The sequence below is a fragment of the Homarus americanus genome, unplaced genomic scaffold, assembly GCF_018991925.1.
Source record: "Homarus americanus isolate GMGI-L3 unplaced genomic scaffold, GMGI_Hamer_2.0 scaffold50924, whole genome shotgun sequence".
Lineage (NCBI taxonomy): Eukaryota > Metazoa > Arthropoda > Malacostraca > Decapoda > Nephropidae > Homarus > Homarus americanus.
In genome coordinates this window covers 3,564,694-3,590,886 of record NW_024718094.1, presented here as the reverse complement: position 1 = coordinate 3,590,886, position 26,193 = coordinate 3,564,694, and the positions used below count along the sequence as shown (strand labels likewise).

The following is a 26,193-nucleotide window of genomic DNA, read 5'->3' as shown; positions in this document are numbered from 1 at the left end:
ATCATGTTCAGTTACGTATTGCTTTTACTGTGCTCTAAACAACAAAACTAAAAAAAAAAAAAAAAAAAAAAAATAAATTTAGCTGAAATGAAATTTATGTATTTACTATGAGATAATTTTCTATTAACTTTGGGTAAATAAAAATTTCTTAGTTCAAGTATTCTAGTAGATTTTTCACATTTGCCAAAAACAAAAAGTTTCTGACTTAATAGTAACTTCGGCGGGTTGTTCAGAACAACACAGTCGGCCCTTGACATACGGGTTTATAATACCTGGATTTGCAATCTGAGGATTGCCCTTTGGAGGATATTCTGTACATTGAAATACAGTAGCTGTGACTTGAACTACGGGACACGCCCGGCTCCACTAACCTCACACACACACACACACACACACATAGCTCCTCACTCAGTCAGTCTCATGGCAACCACGGCTTGTGTTGACATCAACATTGTAGTTATTAAAATACATTTCCGTGAATGTATTATATCAAGCACAGTATGAATAGAATATCACTAATATAAAAGGCACAGCCAAAGCTACTAAAAACGAAACGCAGCAGACATCGGAAGGTTAGGTAAAGGTCTTTTGTTTTCATGGTTATCTAATTTACATTGAAGGCCATTACGTTTCAACCAAATACTATTTATTTCTGAGGTAATATGGAAATCATAATATTTTGCTGAAATGGCGTCGCATATACAGTGGAAAGTGGCGAAAACAATGAGCTAATAACCATTCAAAAGCGTTACCGTATCGGCACCGAATGGTTTCAGTTAAAACATTTGTATTACAATATATCTAATTAACTGTGATGCAACGGTTTTTAACTAATGACTCCAGCAGAACCATCGCTCACAATGGCGAAAGTGTTTTTAGTCCTGACCTATCCACTTTCACTATCGTGCGTCATTCAACAAAAAAAAATATTACATTCCATGAATATAAATATCAGCACAGTATGAATATAATATCATTGTAATATAACATATTTAACCGAAAACTATTAAACGAGTAACACTCTTGAACATTGGAAGGTAGGTAAAGTCTTTGTTTTACATCATGCAGATATCTACGACTATAAGACGAAATTTGAACATTAAAAATCTCACAAAAGTTAGGGGGTCGTTTTAAAACAAATATAAAATACATCTTAATATTGTGTCAAGAGGGTAAACATTGCAGCCACCACAAAATCACTCCAGTAATTATTTTATACTGAAACTTCGCCTCAAGCTGACTCAAATTAGATTACCGTATATTAAAATAATAAAAATGTATTATAAACCTGTCTAACATACCCTCAATAAACACAATATCATCACACCACCTCCTCCGCCCCCCCTCCCCATTTCCAAGTGAGGAGACAAGAAAAATGACGAATTGGGCTAACAGCAATTAGGTGAGTCAGTAATACATACCGGTATCGGTATATTTACTGATAATAATATTTATCTATAAATAATTGATTTAAAATTTATTTTTTCCAAAAGAATATTCAGTAATGATGCATTAATTCTGAAACTATCGACAGTTAATACAGACGCTATGACGCCAATAGTGTTTACCACAGCCGGTAACATTTGATGCATTACTTGAAATGAATTGGCCTTATTTTAAGTAACTAACAAAATAAATACAAAATTAAAAAAAGATCAAAAGTGAGAAATAATATACTGTATGTATGTTGTGTTGTCAGTAGAGAACAATTGAAACTATAATTTTGTGTGTTATATTGTGTGTGTGTGTGTGTGTGTGTGTGTGTGTGTACTGTATATAAATATGTTTGTGTAATAAATGTATGTAGTAGAAACGTAATATTTTTCACTTAAATCTAATGAAACACTACTTGAGAATATTCCACAGCCACAAAACAAGTTTATAAATTAAAAGAAAATAATTACAGATGATTAATATATTACAGTATATTATAAATAAACAAATAAAAAAAATAATTCATAAATCTGTTTCAAGTAAATGGAAAATAAGCAAACAAATGTTATTTACCAAGACGCTTCCCTCTGTCAGGGTGAGATGTAGGGTAGATAACAAGGCTATTTATAATATTTTTGTGTCTGAAGTGGCCAGTACTAATGCACCATAAATAATTCATTGAACATTTACATTTTTGACATAGTATATTCAGAACAGTTAACCCTCACTTTACGGGTTAATGTAACCACGAGGGTCCAGCGCAAAAGTGAAGCTAACGCTAAAGTGTATAACATATGGGATTAATTGAAATGGAGTCCGGGCGACCCCACAAACTCCACTTTTTGGCGAACACAACTATGTTTGTAAAATTTATCTTAACTTTATGATGGTATGAAAAACAAGTAATAAAGAGGTTAGGTTAGGAAAATAAAGGTTAACATTAAATAAAGGTAGGTTAGAAAACTAAAGTTAGGTTGGAACACTTCATTAGTAGAAAGAGATGGGTGGCATACTGGGATGGAGGCTGGTTCGAGGCAGAGGGCAGATTACTTGGCCCTCAGGTGAATCACCATTACTAGGTGAATCACCATCACTGTCACCTACAGTTGTCAGGCTTCCCTGACAAATCCTCAAAGTCATCTTCACTGTCACTATCACTGGCTTGGGCTGGCTGTGGTGGGTTGCGGGCGAAGAACTCAGGTTATGCTTTTGGACGGCCACGCTCACAGAATTTCTTTTACATCGAACAAAACAGACATCAAACCAGGAGAGGGACAATGTAGAGAATATCCACTTTACGTAAGCGGTCAGCCAGTGGACATTTAGCTTGGTCATGTCCATGGTTTTGTAGGCTTACGTGCTGTGTGGATCACCGATAACTTGAGCTACAGGTACCGGAGGGCATTGGTGGTAAACAGGACGCATGCGCTCCTTCTGCATCTTCCGCCCTGAATCCTGCTGGCATTCTTTACAACCAAGGACTTGAAGGTAGCTTTTTCCAGAAAGGACCAGAGATTCGGCCCATGTTAAACACCTGGTCGCCACTGTACTGTCCTTCCTCCATAATCTCACGAAAACGGAGGAAATTCCTCGCCGCAGCACGTCCAAGACTGGCTTCTTCACCACCAATGTTTATATTGGTGATCTTGTTCCGATCTAAACCTCTGTAACCACCCAGAGGTAGCATTAAAAGGGTTTGGGCTCTGTAATCCCATCTTCGTGCCACGTACAGTTCACGCATGTAGTCCTTAACAGAGCCGCCGTCGACCGCCATATTCGGCTCGCTTACCCACCAAGTACCTCATACAAGTAATATTTCTGTCTTGGAGAAGCACCTGGTTGTGAAAATACTTGATCATAGAAGCACCTGTAGACTTTGTGATCTTCATGTGCTCCTTTATCTTGGCTGCATCCTTCTTTATTGTTCGAATCGTAGATTCATTCACACCATGCTGGCACGCCAAATCAACCTGCCTTGTTCCTTTCTCCAACTCTTGGATGATGGTATACTTCACCGTAGCTTAAAGAACGCCGGTTCTGCCGGCTTAGTGCCGCTGGGTCCAGGTATGAAAGGTTTTCTGGGGTGGTGGTCCAGCGGAAGCCATTTTTACGGAACAATGGATGCACGCTATAACGTGTGGCCTTGAGGGATGAAACTGCCGCGGCTAGGTCAAGTGTCCTTTCCTGCCTCCCTCCCCCCCGGTGGACACGCCATAACACTTTAAGTTACAGCTAGCAGCAGAGGGGGTAGGGATGCATGGCCAATCACAGTCTGATACGCCATATGACTTCAGTGATAACGCAACAAAGACACACACACTGCGCTAACCCACCTGCCGCTTGCCCAAGCGGAGGGAGAGGCGAGAGCACAGGCGGCGGGTGGGGCATAATCTAAAATAGCGCCGCCCGACACTCCCGCCAGAATGGGTTCACGTGACCGCAATGTGAGCACGCGTAGGTTCTGGCAAGGCACCACGTAAACGTGGAAACGCTGAATGCGGGACCGCGTGAAAGTGAGGGTTAACTGTACACACACATATATATATATATATATATATATATATATATATATATATATATATATATATATATATATATATATATATATATATATATATATATATATATATATATATATATATATATATATATATATATATATATATATATATATATACATACCTCATTTAACTTAACCGTTAACTAAATTTCGTTAACGAACTGCCTTCCATATGATCTTCAATCGTTAACGCAACAAATCCGTTAAACTTGAATTTAACCTAACCTCAACATGTTTTTCGCTTGCACTGACTGGGCAACCAGCTTTAGTATCAGTCCGCCAATACATTAATCGTTCTAGGCTTAAATTACTACTATTTAGTAAATATCAAGAAGTTTATACTATTCAATAATTTCAAAAGTTTAATATTCAATTTTCATTTTAACAATTATTGAACATAATTGAAGGTAAAGTGACTAGTTTAATCGTGGCATTCAGCCTCTTAACACAGCAAACAGGTGTTAGTTTCTCTCTGTTTTCACTGAGGTAAACATCTTGCTTTGACTTCTTCAACTAAACGCTTTTTCTGTGTTTTCCAAGCAAATTATTGGTCATTTTGAAATATATTTTACATATTGACAATATATAATGCAGTGCAGTGTTGATTTAAAGAAAATAATCTTGAATTACACCAAAGAGCTAAAATTTTATGGGTGAATGGCGTCATGCGGTGACTTCTTCCACCCCAATGCCTTCTCTTCTTCCTTCTCCTCCACCCCCATTCTAAATCCCATCATCATCATCATCATCCAGGAGCCTTCTACATACACACCTCAAAGTGAGGAACAGTTCTACCATTTTTTGAATTTAGAAATTTTCGTGAGCTGGAACCACTACCCAAAACCCATTGAAACAATGGTTTCGTTAACGAACTACCTTCTGAACGAGATTGAGTTCAATTAACCGAGGGTCACTGAAATATATATATAAAATATATATATATATATATAAAATATATCTATATATATAAAATATATATATATATATATAAAAATATATCTATATATATATAAATATATATATATATATATATATATATATATATATATATATATATATATATATATATATATATATATATATATATATATATATATATATATATATATATATATATATATATATATATATATATATATACACACACACACAAAGGTATTACCTCGCCTAACGCTGGTTTCACTTAGCTGCTTTTATCATATACGCGTGCTCGCCAGAGCTGAACTTTCACTTAACACGGATTTTTCAACATATACGCGAGTGTCCGGCCAGACGCTATTTTTAGATTTGCCTCACCCTTCCACCCTGCCTGACTGCCTGTCAAATAAAATCATACAATAATCTTGCAGAATATGGATTACATTGCTGAATCCTATATTTCAGGATCATTTTGAATATAAACATCATATATTGCATTAGACATACAAATTTTAGATAAAAATGCTTACTCCTGAGTAAACATGTTATTTTGTGCAAAATATAGACATACTATTCAAAATATTCCTGGTCTTACAAGGAATCCAGAAATGTCAATTATATTATCCCAACTTTAGTTTGAGGTATTATTATTACAAAAAGTTAACATTCTGGTTTTCCCACACATCTCCTTGGGACTGCTGGTGGGGGTGGGGGAAGGAGGAACCAATCACCATCTACATCCTGTGAAGAGATTTTTTAACTGAAGATATTTTTTAGCTCATAAAATTATACAAATTACTGTCAGAATATAATTCACATTGCTGGAATTTAATTTGATATCATTTTGAATATAAACACCATATATCAGATAGACATACAAATTTTGATAAAATTTTTAATATGAGTATGTATGTTATCTTTGTGCAAAATATATGACGTTATTTTCAAAAATATTCCTGGTCTTACAAGGAATCCAGCAATGTCAATTATATTATCCTAACTTTAATCTGAGTATTATTAATACAAATGTTAAAATTTTTTTTTCACCCACTCTTTCTCCTTCTTGTGGAGGTTAGACTAACCGGTTGGAAGAGGGGGAGGCAAGGTGGGGTACTTGATTGACAGATATGTCGTATTTTTTTTTTCTGAATACAATTTAGTATGATCACGGACCTCTGGCTCATTGAGACCACAAAGTAAGTACAACTATATATATATATATATATATATATATATATATATATATATATATATATATATATATATATATATATATATATATATATATATATATATATATAAATAAAATTCCACTTAACGTCAATAGAACCCAGAGGGTCCGCTATGAACGCTAATGAACAACAGAACATAAGGGATTAATTCCACAGAAACCAGCCCAATTTCAAACTCCACTTTTTGAAGACACATACCTATGTTGTAGTAAAAATAACATCTTAATTTTATGATGCAGTACACACAATTAATACTTTAAGAGAAATAGAGAAATAGTCGCAAGTTAACGTCCATTCAAATAATGGACTCCAACTCCCTCCCCCTCTTCTCACACAACACTGCTGGGCCCTTCCTCTGAGAAATTTTGGGGAAAACCACTAAATTTTAATAAATAATACCTCAAACTAAAGTTAGGATAATAATTGACATTGCTGGATTCCTTGTAAGATTAGGAATATTTTGAATATAAATGTCATATATTTTGCACAAAGATAACATATTTACTAAGAGAAAAACATTTCATCTAAAATTTGTATGTCTAATGCAAAATATATGATGTTTATATTCAAAATGATCACCAAATGATAAGAATTCCAGCAATGTAAATTATATTCTGACCGGTAATTTATGAATTTATGAGCTAAAACAAATATCTTCAGTTAAAAAAAAAAATATTCTCACAGGGTAACAGATGGTCGGTCGGTCCCTCCTCCCCCCACCAACCTTCCCAAGGAGATGTGGGAAAACCAGAATATTAACTCTTTTATTAATAAATAATACCTCAAACTAAAAGTTAGGATAATATAATTGACATTGCTGGATTCCTTGTAAGACTGAGGAATATTTTGAATATAAATGTCATATATTTTGCACAAAAAGATAACATATTTACTCAGAGAAAAACATTTTATCTAAAAATTTGTATGTTAACGCAAAATATATGATGTTTATATTCAAAATGATCACCAAATTATAAGAATTCCAGCAATGTAAATTATATTCTGGCCGGGTAATTTAGCATGAATTTTATGAGCTAAAACAGGTAGTCAGCAGGGTGGCGGGTGGGGCAAATCTAAAAATAGCTGCTCGAGCCGACACTCACCGCTAATATGTGGAAAAAAACAGCGTTATGAAAGTTCAGTTTCATGCAGGCAATCAAGGGATTTGAAAAAACGCTATGAAAAACCAAGTAGAGAGGGTAATACTATATATATATATATATATATATTTGTGTAATAAATGTATATAAGTACATACTGGTAACCTTTTCACCAAATCCCAATGAAACACCATATTCAGAATACGGTTGCTGTTGAACCACCTGTTGTATAAATAGTCGAACACAGTCACACCACCGAGACGAGGAACACTCCCACCACCGATCGTCCTCTGCAAAGCAAGCGTATAAATGAAAGAAAATACTTGCAGTGTGTTTAATATGTTACAGTATATTATAAAAAAATAAATAAACAAATAATCGTAAATCCATTTCAAGTAAATGGAAAAATTTACCGACAATCGACATTAGTTCCAGTTACGGTAAATAGCAGACGCTCAGTGACGCTACTAGTAAGCTTACACTACACCAGCGGTAATATTTGATGACATTACTTGAAGTGAATTGGCCTTATTTTAAAAACCAAGGATGGTTGGTATGACTACTGAGTCAGTGGGTAAGTGTCACATTTGGGGTACTGGTCTTATACAGCAAATAGAGCTCAAAAGCTACTTTTTAAAATGGAAATTTGGGGGGGCTGTCTATGCACCCCGACCCTTATATAGGCCGCAATATACGGTATTTTATCCTATTTTACATTGAAATACATCACGTTTCAGCAAACTATTATTTCTGAGAATATATTCATTCAGGCACAGTTTAGGTAAAATATATGTGCTGTAACATTTTTTCATTGAAAACGATTCAAACATCGCACTTCTAGCCCTGTTCAAGGAGAAGACTGGGAGGAGCTGTTTGGTGCTTAAGACGATGACAAGGAAAAGATTTTGATGGATTTTAATGAAAATATTCAGAAAGACCCTGGCACTCGTCAAGGAAAGTGGCTGCTGTAGGCTTCCAGGACATGGCAGAGACAAGATTAGGGAGCTAATTGTAGAGCACCTACACTGAGCTGACTGAGGAGGATCTACAGGGTAGACTGGCAAGGAAGAGGAAGTGAAAGGAAAGAGGATGAGGAAGAGCACCAAGAAATAACGCTGGAGAAGTTGGGGAGATGACCAGGAATATTGAGGCACTGAAAAACCTGGCCTATAGTAGTGGACCCCCTCCATGGTGCGTGCCCTGAAATTCATGCGAGGATGGATGTCGCTAAGCCCATACAAAAACATCATGGAAGAAATGAAAGAAAGAGACGACAACTCCCCATCACCATGTTCTTGATCAACGAAGAGAGATTTAATACCATCAATCATCATGCAGTGAGGAAGCAGTTGAATCCACAGTCGCCTCAACTTCACCACACCTCAGGAATTGAGGACGATGAGTCCGATGACACCCATCCTGTCACCGAGGATAGGTACTGTACAGCAAAGTGAAATTTTTATCTCTTTTTTATTAGCTTTTTCTTGCCATGTTTATTGTTTGTAAAATGCACAGCACAGTACAGTCCAGTACTGTACATAGGAAGTGGAGGTGCAGTTATTCACAAAACATTTGTGTTTGTTGTCAGCAGTAGTGACGGTGAGGAGGAAGGAAGTTGGGAGGAGTGGTGACCTTGGACGCTGGAGCAGGGACGAGTGGAGGTGCCAGCCAGTACATTACGGGTGTATTAATTGTTTTTATAGCTATTTTGCATTTTAATATTAAATATTGTGCACACGTTTCAACAAAAACCATTTATTTCTGAGAACATGGAAAATGTAATATTTTTGCTGAAATGATGTAATATACAGTGAAAGTGGATAAAATTGTGACGAAAAGCAATGACTTTCTTTCTTTCGCTCAAAAGATGTTACCGTAATCGCTTTTGAATGGTTTTCAGTTGTGGGATTACAAGGCTAATGATAGGATAGAATATTATTGTAATACAGCACGAAAACAACAGTTTTTAACTGAAAACCATTCGAAAAGCAATTACAGTAAAATTTTTGAATAACGAAAGAAAGCGAAGTCATTGTTTTCGCTTTTCCACTGTAATATGTACGCCATTCCAGCAAAAAATATTTTATTTCCATATTTATTTCTGAGAATACTTATATTCATTCAATCACAAAGTTAAGGTATAATATACTTGTGATGTAATATTTTAATGAAAACACGGTATCGTAGTTTTTTGTTTCAGATTTAATTAACAAAGATTGATGTTTCAAATGTAATGAAATGTCAAAATTTATACACATCTATAAAAACTTAATAAATGAAAATACTTTGCTTTACATCGTTCTGTGCTACCATACCATGGATTTGGCTACTTTGGGCTTGCAATGATGACGCAAGAGATGTGCCCTGGCAACTGTACCGACACTCACAGCTGGTGGTGCGTTGGTGCATCGTTTCCATTGTTTACTGGTAATTACTGGTAAATATTTTTCAACCTAACGAAACTATTACCCGTTTAGAGGTCGACCCCCAATTTTTTGCCAAATAATTTGGTCTTAAAAACTTGAACTACACACAGGTATATACGGTAAATAAGGACATGGGGGGGGCCAGGTTTGTTTTTGGGGGGGGGGGGCAGCACATATACGCGGATTTTTAACATCCACGGGTATCTCTGTTACGTAACCCCTGCGTATGTAAAGGGCCGACTGTATATTGTCAACTTGTTTAAGTTATTAGGTCAGTAAGTACATAGTATTTAAGCAACTCAATAATACAGTATTTTACTTTGTATGAAATCATTTACAGGTATATTTTACTTAACTATATACAGTACCGTATACCCTGTATTTACAAAGTGTATCGTGGAAACAGAAGTTGAGGCAGCTGTGAGCATAATGAAAAATGATCGCTTGTGGGGTTGATCAGCTTCAAGCAGAATTTATAAAACAAAGGAGCAAGAATGGGATAAAATTTTTAAAAACAAAATTTACACTCGGTAAAAAAAAAACTACCGTTACAATTCCTGTGCGAAACAAACTGACACTACAAACGAAGTTTCAATAGGCCCCTGAGACATTCCTCACATTGGTAGCCCTGATTTTTGTATGGGTTTGGCCACATGGGCTCGAAACAAGTGATCGGCACTCGGAAATGAAGCCCAGTACTGTACTAGACTTCCTGGAGTTATCGACCATATGGAGTTAATCAAATGTTTCGGAACATTATGGTCTATTTTGCAATAGGATTAAAGAATGACATAATGTGGCCTTAGCCCAAAGTGAAGTGACAACATAAATACAGATTTGAAATTCGGTTGCAAAATAATCTTATACCTTTGCTATATCCACTAATTCTGCCAAACATATAATGCATTCCTTTATGGCAACTCATCTACTTCCATGGTTACTGTAGTTCACGGTGTGTGGAACATTTAATATAACATACAGTTTATCTATCTAGATGTACTTACATTCTCCAGTCATATTGTAACAAAGTAATTCAATATTGTCAATGAAATAGCTAATTTTGGCCTACCAAATTAAGAACGAAATGTCTCAAATTCAGGCCTACCAACCCTCACGAGACAACAGGAATGTTCAGTTGGAAAATCATTGGACCCCACCTGTTTCAGTTTTTTACCGAGTGTATAGTAATTTTATACAGTATATGTACGCTTCAAAGGAAACCTTCCCAGTGATTTCATAAAACCAATACAGTAATACCCCCCTTTACGCGGTTTCACTTTCCGCGATTTCGCATTTATTCGGTACCTCGCCAGAACCGGACTTTCACTTTACTCTGTGCATCTACTCATATACAGTGGGGTATGCTATAACGAACGGATCCTACTACGAATATTCCTATAACGAACGGTTTTACCTATAAAATTGAGAATGCTATAACGAACGAAACTCCTACAACGAACATAATTTAAATTTTTTTTTTTTTTTCTAATTTATTGTTTTATTATTACAAATATTAATGATATTCTTTATTTCAGGGGTTTAGATGCATATTTATGCACTTTTTTACAATTTTTACAATTTTATATTATATTTTTCAGTGTTAAGTGGTTGTATTTGGGGGCCTGGAACGGATTAATCCTATAACAAACGAATGCTATAACGAACAAGGTTCTAGAACCAATTAGATTCGTTATAGCATACCCCACTGTACACGGGAAGCGGCGCGGGCAGGATGCGCCCAAGGTCACCCAGTAATCAAAACATTACTGAGTTCTTCACCCACCACCCACCACAGCCGGCCCAAGTCAGTGATAGTGATAGTGAGGATATGGACTTTGAGGGGTTTGACAAAGAGGCCCTGCAAGCCTATGTTGTGGATAGTGATACAGGTGAGGGCCAATAATCTGCCCTCTGCCTCGGAACCAACCCCATCATTGCCCAGTCATCTTTTCTACTCATGTAAGTGTTAAAAAACCTATTATTATTGATATTTCTCTTAATTATTAATTGTGTGTGTATACCATCATAAAATTACGATGTTATTTTTACTACAACATAGGTATTGTGTCGAAAAAGTGGAGTTTGGGGGTCGGGCCAGTCTCTATTGGAATTAATCCCATATGTTCTGTTGTTCACTTTACGCGGTACCCCATGGGTTCAATTGACCGTGTAAATCGGGGTACTACTGTACCTGTATTTGTACTGCTACCTAAAAAGCCAGGGGCCTTAGAGTGCACCCAGCTTAAAACAATAATCCTAATAAGTCTTGCCTGCAAAGTTTTATTCAATGTAATCTTAAGTAGAATAAAGTTTAGAATGGAAAGTGAGTTATCTGAGGAGCAAAATTGATTTGAAAAGGTACAGGGTACAGTACAGGATTTGGTTTGAGAATTTTTATTGAAAGGGTTTTAGAGATCCAAAGAAATTTGTACACCTAATGTGTTGATTTTGATAAGGTAATTTGCAATGAACTTATAAAGATCTTGGAAAAATAGCCATTAATGAAGGAGATATTAGAATTTTAATGAATCTTTACGGACAACAGGAGGCTACAGAGTTAGTAAACAATGAATTTACTAATTTATTCACAGTTAGACAGGGAGTAAGTCTAGGATGTGTTCTATCTCCAACATTGTATAATAAATACAGCACAGTATTCAGAATTTTTAATGAAAGAACTTATGTGATAATGAAGGCCGAAAAGTTAATGGTAAAGTACTGTAATGTCAAATATATGCTATGTAGATGATACTGCTCTTTTTACAGATAGTGAAGAGGCATTACTAAAACTTGTTAATAGGTTAGTGGAAAAGGTTGAAAAATATGGTTTAAGAGGTAGTAGGCAGCTATCAAATCGGGTGGTACTACCACCTAGAAAGATATTGGAAGCACTAGAATAACCCGTTATAGTACATCCTTCTTTCCTCACACAGCCAAACTGTGGAGTGCTTTGCCTTCCTCCATGTTTCCATACTTATACAATCTGTCTCACTTTAAAAAGCTGGTTTTCCGGCATCTTCGTGGTGTAGATTAACACAGTATAACCCTTTTCTTCTCTATTTGCAATTTCTTTCTGTTCTTATTTTTTCGCCCTCCGGGCCCCGTTGTGGATCGTTTGATCCGCGCCCAGGTGGGCTAATTCCTGTTAAAAAAAAAAAAAAAAAAAAAACCCTGCTGCCATACGGCATCACAAAAATTGTGACCAAGTCCCAGGTTCCTCATCTGACTTGACATACTGCCTTGTTTACACACAATTGAAGTGTCTCAATTGTTATTTTTACTTTGACAACACAACATTACTGTATATAATTTCTCACTCTTCATCAGTTTTATTTTTTTTTCATTTCTGTATTTATGGTCTATTTATTTATTCCCCCACCCCAAGCCTCGATGTGGGTCAGTGACCTGTTCCCGGGTGGGTCAAGATTGTCAACCAGAAGTTTCAACACTAGACAAGGCAGAGTGAAATTAAGCTAATAGCATTCAATTAAATAGTTATCAGTTTAGTATGGCAGTGGGTAGGTAAAATGAAGTGACATTTTTCTTATTATAATAATCATAATGAGACCTAAACACAGGTTAGAGCTTAACATAAGAATGCTTACTGAAATCATACAAGTACACGATTAAGTAAACACTTGTAAGAATGAAAGAAGGTGGTAATCTGCATATTGGCACTAAGAAACACTTAAGTAACAATAATAATTCACTTCAGTTCTAGTAAGATTCACTGGTATTGGCGACAGTCATAGAAATGTACAATTAAATGACAGTATGTAAGGTAAGATTGTCTCGTCACTGGGTGTTCGGTGTTTCACAGCACTGTTAAGGAAGCTCTTAAAAATCACTTACTACACATGGCATAACTAAGGCCTATACAAGACCCCTTAGATGAAGAAAAGGTAACGACTTTGCTTGCATAATGAACCGATACATTTTTGGACACACGAAGGACTCGTAGGTAGTAGTGCTGAAGAGATGATCAGTCCACCGAATACTGTATGGGTTTTTATAGTGAGCTAGGAAGGTGAGGGAGAGATTGCCACTTCTGGGTTGAATCTTCCCACCATAATGATCAAGCGATGTGCAGAGATAGGGGGGTGGAGTGGTAAGAGGTGTGGCCAGCCCAGTGGTGCCTTTCCACGCAGGTTTAAACTGCTATTAGAATTTTTCTCCAGCAATGTGAATGAGGATACTGTATCTTCATACGTAACAGGTGTTATAGGCGAATGCTTAGAGTAATCTACACTGACAGGAAAACAAATACTGTATAGAAGTACAGTGGTCCCTCGGTTAACGAGCGCCTCGGTTAACGAGCTGCCTCCCATAAGATTCTTAAATTCGGTTAACGAGCAATCCCTCGATTAACGAGTTTTTTACGAGCCGACTTCAACATGTTTTCACTTGCATTTGGCGGTCCACCAGCTGTAGTATTAGTCCGCCAATACAGTGACCCCTCGTTTAACGAACACCTCGGTTAACGTAATTTCGATTAACGAACTGCCTTCCATAAGGATCTTCAATTCGTTTAACGAAAAAAATTTCGCTTAACGAACTTCTTACGAACCGACCTCAACATGTTTTCGCTTGCACTGACAGGGCAACCAGCTTTAGTATCAGTCCGCCAATACATTAATCGGTTCTAGGGCTTAAATTCCTTACTATTTTTGTAAATATCAAGAAGTTTATACTATTCAATAATTTTAAAAGTTTAATATTCAATTTTTTAGTCATTTTAACAATTATTGAACAAAATTGAAGGTAAAGTGACTAGTTTAATGCGCGGCATCCAGCCTCTTTACACAGCAAACAGGCGTCAGTCTCTCTCTGTTTTCACTGGAGGTAACATCTTGCTTGAGACTCTCTTCAACTAAACGCTTTTTTTCTGTGTTTCCAAGCAAATTATTGGTCATTTTGAAATATATTTTATATATTGACAATATATAATGCAGTGCAGCGTTGATTTAAAGAAAATAATCTTGAATTAAACCAGAGAGCTAAAATTTTATGGGTGAAATGGCGCCATGGGTTGACTTCTCTTCCACCCCAATGCCTTCTCTTCTTCCTTCTCCTCCACCCCCATTCTAAATCCCATCATCATCATCATCATCCAGGAGCCTTCTACATACACACCTCAAAGTAAGTGAACTTTTCTACCATTTTTGTTGAATTTAGGAAATTTTCGGTGAGCTGGAACCAATTACCCAAAAACCCATTGAAACAATGGTTTCGGTTAACGACGTTCGGTTAACGAACGACCTTCTGGAGCAGTTGAGTTCGTTAACCGAGGGCCACTGCAATGTCGGTTTTAGGGCTTAAATTCCTTACTATTTTAGTAAATATCAAGAAGTTTATACTATTCAATAATTTTAAAAGTTTAATATTAACTTTTTTAGTCATTTTAACAATTATTGAACATAATTGAAGGTAAAGAAACTAGTTTCTGGCGTGCCATCCAGCCTGTTAACACACCAGACAGGCGTTAGTCTCTCTCTGTTTTCAGTGGAGGTAACATCTTGCTTGAGACTCTCTTCAACTAAACGCTTTTTTTCTGTGTTCCAAGCAAATTATTGGTCATTTTGAAATATATTTTACATATTGACAATATATAATGCAGTGCAGTGTTGATTTAAAGAAAATAATCTTGAAATACACCAAGAGAACTAAAATTTTATGGGTGAAATGGTGCCATGGGGTGACTTCTCTTCCACCCCAATGCCTTCTCTTCTCCCTTCTCCTCCACCCCTATTCTAATTCCCATCATCATCATCCAGGAGCCTCCTACATACACACCTCAAAGTAAGTGTACTTTTCTACCTTTTTTGTTGAATTTAGGCAATTTTCGGTGAGCTGGAACCAATTACCCAAAAACCCATTGAAACAATGGTTTCGGTTAACTAGTTTTTCGGTTAACGAGCAACCTGCTGGAACGGATTGTGCTCGTTAACCGAGGGACCACTGTAGCTACTAAGATGAGTAAAAACTTAATGAGAAATACCCAGTCCAGTAATCCATTGTTTTTTGCGGGAATTACGTTCCTGAAACCCCCGCGAAAAGCCAAAACCACGAATACTCTTTTAGGAATCACTGTACCTGTGGCCACCAAACAGCTCAGGTAGGTCATGCACTTAACCATGCCATGCTCTCCACTCGTGGCCCAGTGGTCACACTGATCACTGATGCACTGTACCAGCATTTACTATGTACTATCATTACACTATTTGAAACTAATCATATTGTAGTATAATAATGGAAAAACGTAACACAGTTATATACAAAAAAAAAAAAATTTTGCAAGTAAATAAGAAATTTTATATTTCGCTGAGGTCGGCAACACTCGCATTGCCAGCCTCTCCCTGCTGCATAGCTCATACCACCTCTGAGCTTGTCCAATAAAATTGTTTTTTCCGTTAAGGTCATCACTATTCTTGATCTCTTGGTCATTTTAGAGTCTTTGCTAGTAATATTTGCCTTTGATGAGGCTGGCTTACGTCCCGGAGCCATGTGGAATGCACGTGGGAGGACAAACAGAAGAGGTAATCACAGTAGCATTCACAGTATGGTAGGCACGTGTGGACTGAGGCTTCTCGGAGCAGCGGGTGGCATCTGTTTGCCGCACCGCACACGGGAATATCGAAAATGGCACGAAATTTTTATATTTGTTTTTAAAGGTTATTTTATATATACAGTCATGCGTCGCTTTATGTCCGATCGCACATACGTCTGTGGCCCATAAAAATAATAAGAAAATAATAGGGATAAAAAAAATCCGTTCAGACAACGGGATGTAGCAGACGTAAGTGGCCTTAGAGTGGGTGCACTCATGCATGCATCATGTGTTCTTAAACAAAATAGATTGTGCTGCCAGGCGTATGATGATACAGTACAGTAACTATAAATCCATAATATGTTTTGATAGATATGAGAAATGCCTATGTTACTGGTTTATGTTCTTAACCTCTGTGTTTCATTAGTTGTGTACGTTATCTAGTGAATTTAGTCAATATTGTACAGTACAAGTACACTGCAATATTCCACATGCACGTAAGTATAAATACAAAGTTCACAATGTGATGTTCGGACAACGTCCAATTCGGTTAACGTCACGTTTCCAAGAACGTATCTAGGACGTTAAGCGACGCATGACTGTATACTGTATATAATTTTTCATTAAAAAAAAAATTTAATGGTCAAAACACGATGACAAAAAACATGAAAAACATGTGATTACTGTACTTGAAATGTACAGAAAAATTCGATATTTGGTCATACTGTCTAGTTACACATTAAGGAATAATAACAGAATTATTAATGGACATAGTTGAGGGTAAGAGAGCCAGGGGAAGGCAGAGACTGGGATGGATGAATGAAATTAAAAACTGGGTTCCCAGAGAGATACAAAACCTTGGAGAATTGGTAAAAACCGCCTGATAATATCACGTTTAGAGTGGAGGACTGTGGTCGCCAAGACCTCAGATATGAGGACAGTACTCTGATTAGTTGATTGATTGGCCTTTTAGTAAATTCGATAAATATTTGTAAAGTATTGCTTTGTTGATACTGTATTCATTTTAAACTGGTTACATTATGACAATAAATTATGTTAATTCTTTTGAATTCATGAATAGTTTCTCACTTGATGACCCTTTTCAGTCAGTGTGAAGACTAGAATAGAAGTAACCACCAGTGTTGTACAGGAGCTTGCAAGATGGGTGAGGAGCGGGTAGCTAAATGGTACTTTGGAGGCATGGCGTCTTGTGGAGCTGCCTGCTGTACACATCCCCTTGATCTTCTAAAGGTCTGTTTCAAATGTGGCTCTAAATTATTTGTTTTTCACCATTGCTCTTGGGACCTATTTGTTAGCTACAGTATAACTTAATGCTGTAATACTTGTAAAAGGTTTCATCATAATAAGGTTTCAAGCCATGTTGTAACAGCAGAACTTGACAACCAATATTTAAGGATTACTGGTACGTATATGCAAAAGAGGGAAGTCATAACAGGATGAGAAGTTTAAGTACTGTACTGTACTGTACTTGCAGTATTGAAAAAAAAAACTGGATATTAAGCAGGTTTTGTCTACAGTTTGATTTGCAGTTTATAGATTACATAAAAATTATGTATACTTTTTTTTTTAACAGGTTCACCTTCAGACACAACAAGTGACTAAGATGGGAGGTGGTCAGATGGCTGTTCATATTGTTAAGGGTCAAGGATTCTTTGCCCTCTACAATGGTTTGTCTGCATCCCTTCTGAGACAGATCACATACTCAACAACACGTTTTGCCATTTATGAGGTAATGATTAAAGATTCTGTTCTGTTATTTCCTTTAGATAGTGTTTCTTAGTAAACTAATATTCTTACATACTTGGTTTTTAAGTACAGTATACTGTACTGTAGTTCTGTGTTGATGAGTATAGTAGCTACTGTATACTGTATGTGATATAGATTTAATTTCAAAGGTAGCAAAGTTTTATGGGAAAATTGTATTATAAAGTGAAAAAGATGAATGGGAGGGAGGAGGAGTAATGGCAGCAAAATACAATATAAAGGGAAAATGGTAATGGAAACAGGATAGATATAGAGTAGGCAGAAGGAATATTTTTAACATTTGATGGTATAGTAGATAATTATGAAAAAGAAACAAATTGTATATTAGGATTGGACAAAGGAAAAGAGAAACTGGCAATAGTGTAAGAAATATCAAGGAGGAGATAGAAATACAGTAAACAGTAAGGAGAAAATAATGAATATCCCACATTGGGAAAGTGTGAGATAAGTGGTCAGAGTATAATTGTTCCTTTGCACTGTATGAGGGGGAGTGGTAGTAAGGAATAATATGAAAACTAAAGAAGGTGCTTTGAAGTCCTGCATGTACAGTAATGCCTTATTCTCACTGTAAAAATTGGTTGATGATAAGAAGGTTATTCAGCCATAAAACGTGTTTCAAATTTACCTAATTGGCAACAAGGATACCATGCCATCAGGAAATCATGGCTAACACACACAAGCATAGAAAATGATCATATAATGGTGATGATTTATGGATGGAGTGGTAAGGAAAATAAAGATTATGGTGACTGAGACAGGATAGGTGCTGTTGGAGCTGAAAGGTTGGATGTAGACCACTGGTAACATGTCTTGGTACAAATGATATTGTACTTTTTGCATGAGGTGGTGAATTACCTTTGACAAATTTTGTGATAGAAGTAATTTGAAGGTACAGTAAATGAAGGAGTAAGGTATTGGTTAGTGAGAGGAAGGTTTTTGATATGTATTGTAGATTTTAGCAAGCTATGCATTATTAGAAAACTGAACACATTAAAATTCAAAAGTATGGTGAAGAATGAAATACTGGACAAAGTTCAAAAATTTCAGTTCAAGTATTTTCAAGTGATACTGAATGGGAGGATGATGACTTGAGAGCTAAGAAGATTCATCAAAGGAAGGAATGTAAGCATGGAGATAATGAAGAAACTCAAATACAGTAACAGTAAAATACTTCCTGCCTTGACTTAATGACAGTGGGCCATAGAATGCTCTCAATTTTAAGCTAATGAGAGGACCTACTTGAGGATTGCATCTTGAGTTCCCAGTATGGAAGGGGTGTGGAATAAAAAAGTGATGTACATAGGGTGTTTGGAATGGCAGAGAAAGCAGAAGGCATACTGTATGTTGTGGATTGGGTGGAGAGTTCTGTTAAGATGGTATGGACATGTGAGGATGATGTAGTAGACATGGTGAATGGGGACAATGTATTTTGGTGCATTTGGGTAGATGGAGATTACCTCTGATGTGGGTGGGAAGATTGAACAATTAATTAATGAGATAAGGAGAGGGAATATGGGTAATAGAAAGGATAAAGGGAAATGTAGTTCTAGGGTGATGATCTTCGGTCATGGTCAACCCATCAGTGAAGAGCTCTTTGGAAGAGTGTGTGTTGAGCCCCTTTGCTAGCCTTTTGGTGTTTTCAGTCCTGTGAGCACTAAACTGATCCCATTCTAGCAGTGAATTCTTTCATAGCAGGCCACCAGGATGCTTGCACCACACTTTATCCAACCATACCTTGACACCTTCTCCATCCATCCATCCCTTGGATTGTACAATGACATGAATTCCATTTGGCAGTTTTTCCTTCGGTAATGTTTTTCTCTTGAAAATTAACAGTGGCGGTAGTTTGGTCCCGTCGGCACAGCAAGCTAAAACTACCGTGTAGTGAGTCTTTTTGTGTCCAGTGGTTTTAACAATCACCGATTTCATCTCTTTTACATTTGCACTTGTATTAGATGGCACATCAAAAGTCAAAGGTACTTCATCCATATTCCCAATTTGACTGAGTTCGGGGCAACTCTGTTTTCTAACATAAATAATAAATTTATGGAAATCTAATATTTTCTCTTCGTATTCTGCAGGCATTTTCTGAGCTAACTTTGTTCTTGTTCGCAAACTTAAGCCATTTCGTTTCATGAAGCGAAAACACCAACAAGCAGTTCCTTTGAAGTCATCCACCCCTGTGTTTGCTGCAAACCTTCTTTCTTCCAAAATTATCATCTTCGTCATCACTGCCAAACCCAAGTTTCTTTGGTCTAATATCCATGTTTTCAAGTTTTCTTCTAAGTCTGGCCATTTTGCTGGCACTGTACGAAGATTATGCTCTGTTTATTCGCTTTTTTTAATTCTTCCTCCTGCTTCCTCCACTGGCAAATCATCTTCTCAGTAGGTGGTGGTCCGAAGTTTCTCTCTGTTGCCCTGTTTCCATGTTCTTTGGCATATCACACTACTTCAAGTTTAAATGCGATATATTTATGTCTCCTTGATACACCTGCCATAGATGAGGGAGATAATTTGCAGGAATGAAAATGGCTTGTGACACAATTGAAGGCCTGGTAGCGAATGAACAAAGTTCTAGACACTCAAGTACAGTACCGGTACGTTCTCAAATTTCGCGAGTTTTTAATTCAACATTTTTTATTTGGACACAAAAAAAAACTACATATTTTCAAATTTTGACGTCGGAAACTCGAATTTCGATGGGTTTGAGTGTGCATAATGAACAATACAATTAATTAATAATACGTATTATATTAAAACATACGAGGAGACGAGACGGCATTGTTTTCGTTAAGACTGCACATATGTAAGTCTGTAAGTGCGCACATGTAAAAGCATTGCGTCATCACTCTACATAAGAATATGAAAGCAACACTTATTTACTGGTTGGTAGAATTTTTGTTTTAAATTCAGAAACATTAATTAAAACATACTGTATATGAACAGTAAATAAGTGTTGCTTTCATATTCTTATGGAGAGTAATGACGCAATGATTTCACATGTGCTCACTTACATACGTGATCTCACTTTTTTTCTTTACCATTAATGGTGAGCTACTTTTATTGTTCCATTTATTAACATTAAATAACATTACTTAAAACAACCATATTATTTTTTTTTACATTAATTTTACTACAGCTGAACCAGGGTCTTATTTTCTTCAGTTTTATATGTAGAACCACTCAGTCACTGGTTTTTTAAACATAAACGAAAACAATGCCGTCTCGTCTTCTCGTGTGTTTTAATGTACTGTAATACGTATTATTAATGAATTGCATTGTTCATTTTTGCACACAAACATTAATTTAATCAAAAAGAAATTAAGTAATAAACAATGATTGTGCACATCTGAACGTTGGCGGGCCGCTCAAACCGTCAAATTTCGAGTTTCCGCCGTCAAAATTTGAAATTGTGTAGTGTTTTTTTTTTGTGTCCAAATAAAAAATGTCGAATTAAAAACTCACAAAATTTGAGGACTTACTGTAGGGTAAATAAGGCAAAATTTAGCCAAACATCGAAAGTACCAGACTCAAATTAATTTTCTCCATAGGAAGTTGTACTGTATTTAAATTTGGAAATTTGGATGATTTGAATTTTGCGAGGTTTTTACAGTCTAAATGGGTGCCCAAATATGAGAGCCTACGTATGAAGAAACAAACATTCCTGCATTTTGAGACCATCAGACAACCTTTTGCAATTCCTCAATAGATGGCGCTGCCGCACCACTACCATTAATAAACAAACCGCACAGCAGCAGCAAGGGTTGTGTAGCTGCAGCCATTTATTTTGTATTTTTTACCTACTGAGTAAGTAAATAATCGTATTTTTGCAGTATATCAACAATATTAGTTAAATTAATTGTTTTATAGTACTGTATAGAGAATACTTGTAATTGCTAAGTACTGTAAGGAGGTAACCGTCTTTGTAAGGGGCTGATTTCAAAAACCTCTGCTACAACTCATCGACTAGCGTCCTGGAAGACGCATGGTAATTTTCGAGGTATATTTTTTTAATAAAATGTGCGTCTTTCAAGCCGAAAAATACGGTATGTATCTTTTAAGTAATGCTATATAATGTTAATACAGTGGTCCCTCGGTTAACGAAATTTCGGTTGACGAATTAGCTCCCATAAGGATCTTCAATTCGGTTAACGAACAAAACTTCGATTAACGAAATCCTTACGAACATCACGTTTTGTTGTGAGCGTCACTGCCAATTCAGTAATCTTTTCTATGTTTACATTCGTTTCCAGTGGAGTAAATATCAAGAAAATTGTGCTCTTCAATATTTGTGCATTTTTTATATTAAAATTATTGGTCATTCTGAAATTTAGCCATCCAAGCTCTGTCTACAAAAAGTTTTTCAACTATTATTTTTGGCTCGATATATGTAACTTTATTCATTTATTGAAACTCATTTACATGCACACACTGTCCTAAGGGCAAAGCTGTACTGAACATGTAATCAAAAGAATGTACAAAATGATTACTAAAATTTTTGTCTCGTGCAAACTATCGCATGTTTACATTCAAATTAATCACTATCTTATAAGAATTCCAGCAATGTAAATTATATTCTCCCCGGTCACTTCTATGACATTTTATAAGCAAAAAACAAAAACTCAATCTTAAGGACATAAATAAACAAATAAATACTTCACTAGACCGTTGGCGCTAACTGTCAAACAAGTCACGTACATTTTAGTAATGTAAAGTTTTTCAACTGTATTTTTTGGTAGATTTACATAAATTAATCCATTTATTTTCATTCATATACATGCACACACCATACTAAAAGAAACGTAAAAGAAATAAATGACCTAAGTGCAAACCTGTACTGTACATTGTTACGCTGTCTCTTAATTTACTTAAATATCCAGGTTCTAGGCGTAACCAAACAAAAAAGTGAAGTAAATTAAAAGGGAATAAAAATAAATAAAGTAAACCTTTAAGAATTTAATTAAATATTAACCCAATAAGGAACCTCATAGGCTGTCAACAAATTGATTCACCATCGAAAATTTTAAGACAAATGATATTAAACATCGAAACATCTAATGAATAAAAATAAAGCATTGGATTACGTTAACACTGCATAAACATAAAAACTAACACTGAAATTAACTAACGTGAAACCAACACTGAATTACTTAAATGTAACTAAGCAAATACTGATGGACATAAATAGAGACATAAATAGGTACTCACATAGATATACCACATTGGTGGCGACAGGAACAACACAAATAAATTAAGTATAAGAAACAGGTGACGAGTGTCACTCAAAGGATGTGAACTGTGTGACGAGGACTGAACTAACTCCGTCAGTTGGTGGGTCCTATATATAAGGTCGGTTCCCGCCACGCGACCCGCCGGTGGGTCGTTTAACGATGCAGATGGTCGTTAGAGAGCAAAGAATGCTGGTTACAATACAAAATGGGTTTGAACAAATAATAACAGTTAAAACCTTAACAGCACAGGGTTAAGGTGACTAGATTATATAATAGTAAATACAACACATCATTACAGGAATAATATGGAACATGGAAGCATGTTATATAAAAAAAAAATAGAAAAATACAACACGGTCGTAACAACATGTACTAAATGATTACGGTACTAAAATTGTTGTCTAGTGCAAAGTATAGCTTGCTTATATTCAAATTAATCACTATCTTACAAGAATCCCAGCAATGTAAATTATATTCTCCAAGGTCATTTCACTGGCTTTTTATAAGAGAGAAGCTTAATCACTTAAGGACTGTTAAATAAACACACATGAGACCTTCGGCTCCAACTGTCAAACATATCACCTCACCTCCTGCTCCCTCCCTCCTTCCTTCCTTCCTTCCTTCCATCTGCCCAGTCAGGGTTTTAGGCTTACAGTTTTTATCTTATATAATATCTCAGACTAAAGTTAGGAGAATATAATTTACATTGCTGGAATTTTTGCAAGACCGCGAATAATTTGAATACCTGTATAAACGTCATATATTTTACACAAGACATAAAAATTAATCACCTGTATCACATTACAGCAGTGGTTTAAGAGTAGGAGTATATATATATATATATATATATATATATATATATATATATATATATATATATATGTACCTCGTTTAACGAACACCTCGGTTAACGTAATTTCGATTAACGAACTGCCTTCCATAAGGATCTTCAATTCGGTTAACGAAAAAAAATTCGCTTAACGAACTTCTTACGAACCGACCTCAACATGTTTTCGCTTGCACTGACCGGGCAACCAGCTTTAGTATCAGTCCGCCAATACATTAATCGGTTCTAGGGCTTAAATTCCTTACTATTTTTGTAAATATCAAGAAGTTTATACTATTCAATAATTTTAAAAGTTTAATATTCAATTTTTTAGTCATTTTAACAATTATTGAACAAAATTGAAGGTAAAGTGACTAGTTTAATGCGCGGCATCCAGCCTCTTAACACAGCAAACAGGCGTCAGTCTCTCTCTGTTTTCACTGGAGGTAACATCTTGCTTGAGACTCTCTTCAACTAAACGCTTTTTTTCTGTGTTTCCAAGCAAATTATTGGTCATTTTGAAATATATTTTATATATTGACAATATATAATGCAGTGCAGCGTTGATTTAAAGAAAATAATCTTGAATTAAACCAGAGAGCTAAAATTTTATGGGTGAAATGGCACCATGGGGTGACTTCTCTTCCACCCCAATGCCTTCTCTTCTTCCTTCTCCTCCACCCCCATTCTAAATCCCATCATCATCATCATCATCCAGGAGCCTTCTACATACACACCTCAAAGTAAGTGAACTTTTCTACCATTTTTGTTGAATTTAGGAAATTTTCGGTGAGCTGGAACCAATTACCCAAAAACCCATTGAAACAATGGTTTCGTTAACGAACGTTTCGGTTAGCAACGACCTTCTGGATTGATTTAGATTAACGATAATATATATATATATATATATATATATATATATATATATATATATATATATATATATATATATATATATATATATATATATATATATATATATATATATATATATATATATATATATATATATATATATATATATATATATATATATATATATATATATATATATATATATATATATATATATATATATATATATATATATATATATATATATATATATATATATATATATATATAGGACGTAAATTGAATTGGGTCCTAAATTAACTAGGGTTTTAAATATGAAAAGTTGTTGGTCGAACCACTGTTATCGGAAGCTTTACTGTACTGTATCTCTTTTAACCCAGCCCAAGGTTGTGATTTATTTGAGACTGAGCTTCACACTACTGTACTGTACATGGGCTAATATTTTGGTGGTGCCTTGAAGGCATCTAGTTATTTTATATATGTTTAATTTCTCTCATTATACTATACAGTATAGGTATTATAATTTATTTAGCAATATGAATGGATTTTATTAATCATTCATAAGTTTTTAAGTAAAATGAAAAATTATTTTTACCATCCTGAAGTTAATATGCTCACTGTTGTAATCTTTATTATTTTTTATTATTTAGTTCAGCTTTGAACAAATGAGCTTCTACATCCACTTATGGTGTTCTTATTTTAAGTTGTCATCACCAGTGAAAAAGAATTAGTTAATGTAGATACAGGCATGCCCCGCGTTACGGAACCCCGGGTTGCGGAATTTCGCTCTTACGGAATTTGTAAATTATGACCAATAATTTCGCGATACGGCCCTTAAATCCGCCCTTATGGAAATTGGGGTACATTTTAACAATTTAGAAAAAAAATCGCTATATACAATTAACATTTTTTGTTAAAAATTATAATTTGTTTGGTGTGGATTTCTTGGTGTTTGCCACCGCCAAGCGTAGCGTCGCCATGCGGAGTCAGTCCATTGTTTACATCCAGTGTGCGCTCATGTTTCTCGCCCCAGCAGTTAGATTTAACTTTTACAAACGTACAGTGCATTACCCTTATTCAAGACATTAAACATGCTGTTTTAAGAAGGTACAGCTAGACCCCGACTTACGACGGGGTTAGGGACCCAAATCCAGGTCGTAAGTCCGACATAGATAAAAGAAAAAAAAAAAAAAAAAATCTACAATGAAATACAGTACTGTACAGGAAAAGTAATAAATAATGAGGACTGGATACAGTGTGACTGAGCACTTACCTTTAA

General features: G+C 35.7%; 1 protein-coding gene across 1 annotated transcript in view; it reads left to right on the top strand.

The window, feature by feature from the left end:
* LOC121859126 (mitochondrial dicarboxylate carrier-like) overlaps positions 1 to 26,193 on the top strand; it is a 125,601-nt gene that overhangs the window by 26,614 nt on the left and 72,794 nt on the right. The window contains exons 2-3 of the mRNA XM_042355831.1: positions 17,324 to 17,468; positions 17,812 to 17,967. Of these exons, the coding sequence (XP_042211765.1) occupies positions 17,379 to 17,468; positions 17,812 to 17,967 (246 nt within the window). The 5' untranslated portion in view covers positions 17,324 to 17,378. The remainder of the gene's footprint in view (positions 1 to 17,323; positions 17,469 to 17,811; positions 17,968 to 26,193) is intronic.